Here is a 7,611-nt window from a genome sequence, read left to right as displayed (position 1 = left end):
ACCACTGCCCTGGGCAACCCCTTCCAATGCCTCAGAACCCTTTCAGCAAAGAAATTCTTCCTCACATCCCATCTCAACTGCCCTGGCCACAACTGGAGCCCATTTCCTCTTGGCCTGTCCCTTGGGCCTTGGTTGAACAGACCCACCCCCACCTCTCTCCACCCTCCTCCAAGGGACTTGCACAGAGCCAGAAGGTCTCCCCTCAGCCTCCTTTTCTCCAGGCTCAACACCCCCAGTTCCCTCAGCCACAAGGGAACTCAGCACACTTGTGCTCCAGACCCTTCCCCAGCTCCGTTGCCCTTCTCTGGACACGCTCCAGCACCTCCATGTCCTTCTTGGACTCAGGGGCCCAAAGAGTGTTGGGGTTTGGGGATTTTTTTGTTTGTTTGGGGGTTTTTTTTACTGGAGAACTGAGACATATGTTAATAGGTTTCTAATGATGAACGCTGTTTTGACTGCAAATTATGTGATGGCGCTTTGGAGATGCCAGAGAATATACCTTGAGGATACAAGTTGGTGGATGCTTACCAGAAACACAGGAAGAGATGGAAGGAGAAAATAGTTGGGTGCATTTGACAGAGTTGAACTGTTGAGAGGTGGGATGGAGATGATGTGAGTGAAGATTGGAGATTACTTCATTTTCTTTTAATTGAGAATCTGGTGGTTAGGGAACTCTTCAAATATCCAACATGTTCGTTATGCACAGTGCTGAGATAGCTCTCCCATAGGGAGTGGCTGGAATGTTAACAGGTTTTCATGGATTCCTCATAGGTTTGGGATGACTTTTTAGCAACTATGATGTTAAGTGCTCTGGCTTTCTGGGAATGAAGAAATTGGTCACTTTTGTGAGAACAGTTTTTCCATGAGTATTTTCTGTTTTCTCAGGGCACAGAGTCCATTAAGATGGAGAATGGACAAAGCACAGCAGCTAAGCTGGGGCTTCCTCCCCTCACACCAGAGCAGCAGGAAGCTCTCCAGAAAGTGAGTAAACCTGATGTGAATTTGCTTCTTAGCATTCTTGTTTGTTTGTTTGGGGTTTTCTGTTTGTTTGGGGTTTTGGTTGGTTGGTTGGTTTTGTTTTTTTTTTTTTAAATGAGCATCTGTTACTGATAGTGTAGAAGGGAACTTGCCTACCAAGAATTTGTAAAGGGTAATGACCGTGCTGTGTGTGGATTCACACTTACAAATTCGTGCCCAAGAATTATTTGTTTTAGTTTAGAGTTTATAGATGCTTTTTGGGGAGCATGACATGGAATTTGCTGTTGGGATGGGGAGTGTTTTTAATTTAAAAAAAAAAAAAAAAAGCAGAAGAATAAATATTATCTCAAGATCACATTGTAATTCTTAGACAATATGTATGCAACTGCCATAAAGTTACTGCGAGGAGCAGCCTGTACTCCACAAGGAATAGGTTTCTCATCTGCTCCAGCTGGTCTTTTACTCTATCCACACAAGGACACATCACCAAACACCTCTGTTTTCCCCTTATGCTCCTTCTCATGTTGTTGCAAAGAGACCCAGTAGCATGCAGCGAGTATTTTCAACCCACTTGAGCCAACCTGTTTTAATCTAGGTACAATTCAGCCCAGCTCTGATTTCCAGTTGTGGGTCCTGTTTTCTACAGCTGGTGTGGAGGTTACTGCTGGCTTCTCGCCCACTTTCCTGATGGGAGTGAGCGATGCCTGGCTTATTGACAGGAGGAATGGGCAAGAAAACCAAACCAGGGAATGTGGGAACTGTGGGCTAGGTGTCTGCTGTACTCTGGTGAGGCAAGTAAAGCATTGTTCTAGGCAGGCTTTGTGTGAATGTTCCCGTCGTGTTGAAGCTGCTTGTGTGTGTGTTGTTTGGCTCACAGTGTGAAACGGCCTCGTTTCCTCTGGCTTCTCCGTAGCTGACAGATGTAAATCCCCTTGTCCGTTTCCAGGTTTCCGAAGCACACGTCTCAAATCCACGGTTTAGAGCCTCCCGTTCCCTGGCACCTCCCAAACACGTACAGCTATGGAGAGCAGGTGCCTGAGGGTTTGGCTGACTGTGTTTGTACCGTCCCCTGGGAATAGGCACATATGTGGGTATTAGGTTTCCCTTGACAAAAGCCTCCGTGTCCACACCACTGAGTGTAAAGCTCAGGCTTTGTCAAATTTGTAGAAGACTGAAAGAAAAAGACAAATCAGTCTTGTATCTGCAGGCTAGGAACCAGAGAAGGAGAGCTGGAGCATTTTTAGTGAGCAAAAGCAGTGGGTTCTCCAAACTAGAACAGGCCAGACGTGATAAGAAAAGCGAGGGGGAGTGCCCAGTCAAGAGACTGGACATGGGGATTTGGAGCCCCCTTCCCTTTTGTAGAACCTCTTTGTGCAGATGTTCTCTGAGTGGAAAGGACTTGAAGGAGGCAATGTGTCCTGCCCTCATCCCAGCAGGTAAGGTGCTCCGGTGGGCTCTAAGGGGCAGAGGGCGGCAGAGGGGAAATGCTAAGTGTGTAGTGCATGCTGCTTTCCTAACATTGCGCCTGCTGCAGATCAAATCTGTCCCATCCTCTGCTCGAGCATTATGCTGTATTTCAGGGCTCACGACTCCAAAGATGCAGATGAAGATGTTAGTAAGCTGTTGGCCGTTGGGCTGATGTACAGAGTTGCCTTAGTGCTTAGGGCTGGAGTGCCAAAAAGTTCCACTGGCAGCCGATTGTGTGGTTCTGGGGAACTGTGGTGTAAAATCAGACGTTGTTCCCTGCTCCGTGGTGTTGTCCTGTGACTACAGAGTCTGTATTTCTTTCTAGGCAAAGAAGTATGCGATGGAGCAGAGTATCAAGAGTGTGCTGGTGAAGCAAACCATCGCCCACCAGCAACAGCAGCTCACCAACCTTCAGGTGAGAGACCCTCTGAGATGTTCCTTCTGTGTCTTACTCTCCCCAACAAGGTGGAGTTCTTTTTGCGCTTAGAAGCAGAGCACAGCCCTGAGGCCTGCCTGGAGCCAGGTACACGTGCTTGTGTTTCCACAGTCAAATTGAAGTATGCTGTCTTCAGCACACTAAAGAAACCCCCTTTACTCACCTGCACAAGTTGCCCCCAAATTTCACTCGTTCAAAGAGTCAATTTTTAAGTTGGCTGGGCAAATGCTTCTTGAAATGCCAGAAGCCAGAGAGTTTGCTGTGGGTTTCACTTTGAACTTACATCTGAGATGGTGTCTAGGGTTACTGGGAACAGTATCCTTTCACCATCTCTTTTGCTTGAGGGAAGGGTACCTGTCTCTCCTCTGTTATTGACAGTGCTACCCCATCTCCCTTCGCCCAGGTGCTCTCTGAATTTCAGAGAAATTCTGTTGGCTGTTCCTGCTCATGCTGGAATGCCTGTGGACTGGGAGAACCCTTAACTGGTATTTAAGTCTCCCTTCCTTCAGAGGTTTCTTGAACACATCTCACTGCCTTCTACTCAGAGTTAAAGCCCAAAATAATGGCTTTGGGATGTTGGATTTTTTTTTTAACACAGAATCACTGTGGATGTGCTTGTCACATCAGGCAGTTGTGGCCTTTCAGGGCTGTGCATGTTTCCGAGTGTCTGATCTAGTTGAGGGGCTCCTTTTTAAATGCTGGGGGTGAATCAACGACAGTGGTTGCAGAGGTTACTATTGCCTTGAGTCCCCCCCCCTGGGAGAAGACCCTGCTTCCTGAGGCAGTGGCAGCAGCACAACTCCACCCTGACCTGGTGGGACTGGAATCTGCAGGGTCCCAGCGCTGGACAGTCCTTGGGACCAGGCAGTGAGGGGCAAGGAAGGAGAGGCCTCTCTCGCAGGTTCCCTGTGCCGCCGCTCTGCTTGAGTTTTTACAAACAGCCGTAGTATGCTCAGCTCCAACAGACTGAACTCTGTCTTTACTGTCTTTCAGATGGCAGCAGTGACAATGGGCTTTGGAGATCCTCTCTCACCTTTACAATCGGTCAATAGACATATTCACTTCTTCTTGGGCACTTTGTCTTAGTCAGGGCCTAGAGTGGGGAAGTATGTAGTGGTAATACAATGCTCTTAATTCAACCCAGCACAACCCTCCCACATACCCACCTGTTATGGACGAGCACAACAAGCAGAGGCAAAGTGTAAACTCCCCAGAGGAAGACTCTAGGCCGGGTGCAGTCTGCTGTGACACTGGCAGTCGGGGTCCTGGAGTCAGTTGGCAAAGAAAGCTTTAGATTTCGAACAGTTCTGAACACACCTGTGAAATTGTGGGAGCTGCATTTCTAGGGATGCTACAGTTCTGAGGTCCTGACCTAAAACTAACTGCCAAGGTAACTCACAAATGGGCAATTTCTTATGAAGCAAACTCACAGCACCAACAACCTGGCAGCTAAGGTGCTGGGGAGGACTGGGGCACCATAGGTTGGCAGAACGTACTGTAGCCCAGATGTAAGACTGCTCTTACTGTGCATGTTTCCAGACTAGGTGAATATGGCATGTGGCAAGTACAGAACAAGCAGGATGGAAGTAACACAGCTGCAGGAATATTCAGCGAGCCTGTGCAGTCCTTTAGTGCTGGAATTTCTAATCAGATGCCACAAAGAGCTTAATTACGTGGGATTATGCATCCCCTCCTTCTTCCTAGACATGTTGTACAATGGCCACTGCAGAAAGCGTCCTGTAAGCTCCACTATGTATGCAAAGATTCACTTGTAAATTAATTTATAATTATTTTTCCATCTTGCTGGACTATAATAGTTCTGCTTGGTGTAAAATGCAACCGGAGGTTTGTACTCCAAAGTGAAAGATGCACTAAAACTAAAATTGCCTCTTTTCCCTCCTTTAACGCTGCCACAGTAGGTGGTGTGTCAGCAGGACAGCCAAAATAAATGTGATGGGAGTATGTAAGTTTGGAATGGAATAGAAGCCTACATCTTGATGTGAATTTGGCTTAGCTGGTGTCTGAACCCTCATGCCCGAGAAACTTCTAACAATTAATGTGGACGCTTACTTGTTAGCATAACTCCATCAATTTTGCTTAAAAAAAACCCCAAAATCTTGGCTCATTATTTACAGCTGGGCAGCAGATGAAAAGTGTGTACTGATAATGTAATAGGAAATGTTTAATTTCTTGTTGGCCTCAAGGGCATAATCAGTATTGTGAACCCTTTCCTTAGACAATCCTCCCTCTCTAGGGAGTCGAGACCACTGCTGATGAGACAGAACCTAGAAGCAGGAGTCTGCTCTGAATCATTCAGCTGTGGGACAGTTCAGTGTGGTCAGGATACCCTGTCCTCAGCAAATGCCTTGTCCCAAAGCCCACCAGGAATGTAGAGGGAGTGCAGACAGACCTCTGTCCAACACTTTTTCCTGTTGACAAGACTCATCAATTCCTACATGAAGGAAGTGCAGCCTGAGCTTCCTATTGCTGTATCTTAGTGCCTGAGATTAAAGCTTCCTTGTCTACTTAATCCTCCAAGTATTACAGTTCAAAATTTCCACGTCACTTCAGCAAGATGAGTGCAATTTCCTGGCGCTGTATTAAAACTGGAGCTAGTGATGATGTTTTTGCATCACCTCCTTTGTTTAAAGGAGCACTCCAAGATGATGTTTTGTCCTTAGAATAACCTTCATAAGCACTTAACAGGAACATTGCATAGAGCAATTAGCTGCTGCCTTTATGAAGGTTGCAGATACTTTAAACTCCATTTCATAGGTGGAGAAAGAGGGTCAGTGGCCAGTAAAATGTACTTAGTGTAGCTAGTGAAAAACATGAGATTTCTACTCATGAGTTTCCAACGCTTTCACGTGCTTAGTTCACAGGCGTACATCGCATCATTCCCCTGACTTAATGCTGTTGAGTCCTGTTAGTGATCCACATAACCAGGTAGTCATCATGGTCCACCTCAGTTCTCCCTTTTGGAGATCCAAATTTCTAATGTCTTGCTGATATAAGGGAGTCCTCCTGACTCCACCCCCCTATTTTGTTAGGATCTCTGCAGCAGTGTAAGATGTGGATTTCCTCCTGTAACGGTTGCTGCCATGGGAGAGAACAAATGCCATTTTTCTTGCATCTGTTGCATTGATAACTGAAAAGAAGGGAATGTCCTCTTTGTATAGATAGACCTTTCAGAAGGTGAAAAAATCCCTCTGCCTGGTGCAAGGCTGCAGTGTCTTGTCAAGAAGTAAACCACTAAATTTTTATCACCATCTGTGGCACCATGGGTGAGGCACTTCACTCAGACACTTGGGGTTGGAATGGTGATGGCTCTGAACCCGTAAATGGACACACTGCACAGACTGAGGGGCTACTGATCACTGGCTTTCCTGCACCAAAGCTGGGAATGTGTTGGAGAACCTGGGAGACAACACGTCAGCTGTCCTGCCTGTACACGTGCCATAGTCCTCCTAGTCACAGCATTGCAGAGTAAATTGAAAAACAGCTTATTTTTAACTGTGTGAAATACTTAACCCCAGTCAAGAGGCGAGCTTAATATCACTTCAGGAGCAGCAGTATGGGGTGAGAACCATTCCTCTTTATAGTATCCCTGCTGTATTCGATAATAGGAGTTGAACCTTTACAGTTTGTTTCCTCCTATGGTCAATGTCACTTCCATGTGGGTACTGTGAGGGAGGAGGATTTCTTCAGGTACAGTTTGTGTCCACGCTTCTGTGACTATCACAGATAAAAACGCTGGCCCTTCTATTTTGCCACGTGAGTTGCAGCATCCCCAGACACGTCAGAGCTCATTGTGCACATGCTTGTTAGAGCATTTGGAGAGCAGGCCTCACGTAAAGGCCTTGGTTAAAAACCCTCTGAGACAGTGGTGGTGGGGAAGAGGTGATTGTTCCAAGCTCCCCGCTTTGGTGCCAAGCACTGTGGTGCTGGGAATGGAGAGAGGCATCAAGCTTAACGCTGCGTTTGCCTGCTCTGCAACAGTCCGTAGCCCTTCCTGCTCCCGTAGCCCTTCCTGCTTTACGTTTGTTCCCTCTGTTCCACGCAGAACAGGAGTGAAGCCCTGTGCGTGTCTCCAACGCACTGTAATTCAGTCTTGCTGGTCGTAGGGAGCTGCCTCTACAGAGACCCAGTTTCTGCCTTGGTCCCAAGACCTGCTGCTAGGATATGCTGGCCAACCCTGGGGTGGTTTGTTTTTTTTTTGTAGGCAGCATCTTCCTAGAACAATGTTCATTACTAGTAGCAATGCTAGAATTGCAGTCAGAGTGCAGAACTATTGTAGGATATACTGCTTTTTTTTGGATACCTGCTGTAAGAAATTTTTGGATTTGTCTTGCAAACAGGTTTTCAGGCATACTTAGGAGAAAATAGCACAGAGACCTTCTCTGCACCGAAACTGATAAGGGCGGAGTCTTTGGGGGCTGCACCACTATCTGAGCCAGTAACAACAGGCAGTGATAAGTACTAGCACCACACACTTAACTAAGAAGTTTGATTTAACCTTTTTTTTTCTTTTTTTTCTTTTTTTTTTTTTTCCTTTTTTGCTTTGCTTTTGAACTGTGCGGTGGAAGTGGTGCCTAGTACTGGATCTCGTACTGCCTGGGGCCTGGGGCTGGGAGGGGGAGGAGGAGGAGGAGGTGGTGTGTGATGTTGAGGGAGTGGGGAGGAGGTACCCAATTCCAGATCCTTTGCTGCCTGGGAGGATGGGGTGGGGG

General features: G+C 46.8%; 1 protein-coding gene across 2 annotated transcripts in view; it reads left to right on the top strand.

Moving 5' to 3' along the window:
• The first annotated feature begins 888 nt into the window (after positions 1–888).
• The window catches only part of PUF60 (poly(U) binding splicing factor 60), a 17,633-nt gene continuing 10,910 nt past the window's right edge, over positions 889–7,611 (top strand). The window contains exons 1-3 of one of the 2 annotated variants that reach the window (XM_010165340.1): positions 889–981; positions 2,771–2,860; positions 3,875–3,925. In XM_010165340.1, coding sequence (XP_010163642.1) covers positions 904–981; positions 2,771–2,860; positions 3,875–3,925 — 219 coding nt within the window. In that variant the 5' untranslated portion in view covers positions 889–903. The remainder of the gene's footprint in view (positions 982–2,770; positions 2,861–3,874; positions 3,926–7,611) is intronic. The other variant, XM_010165339.1, reaches the window with a different exon arrangement.

This window comes from Antrostomus carolinensis, unplaced genomic scaffold, assembly GCF_000700745.2.
Source record: "Antrostomus carolinensis isolate BGI_N321 unplaced genomic scaffold, ASM70074v2 scaffold7053, whole genome shotgun sequence".
Taxonomy (NCBI): Eukaryota; Metazoa; Chordata; class Aves; order Caprimulgiformes; family Caprimulgidae; genus Antrostomus; species Antrostomus carolinensis.
The sequence above is the reverse complement of the archived record's forward strand: the minus strand, read 5'-3'. Positions and strand labels throughout refer to the sequence as shown.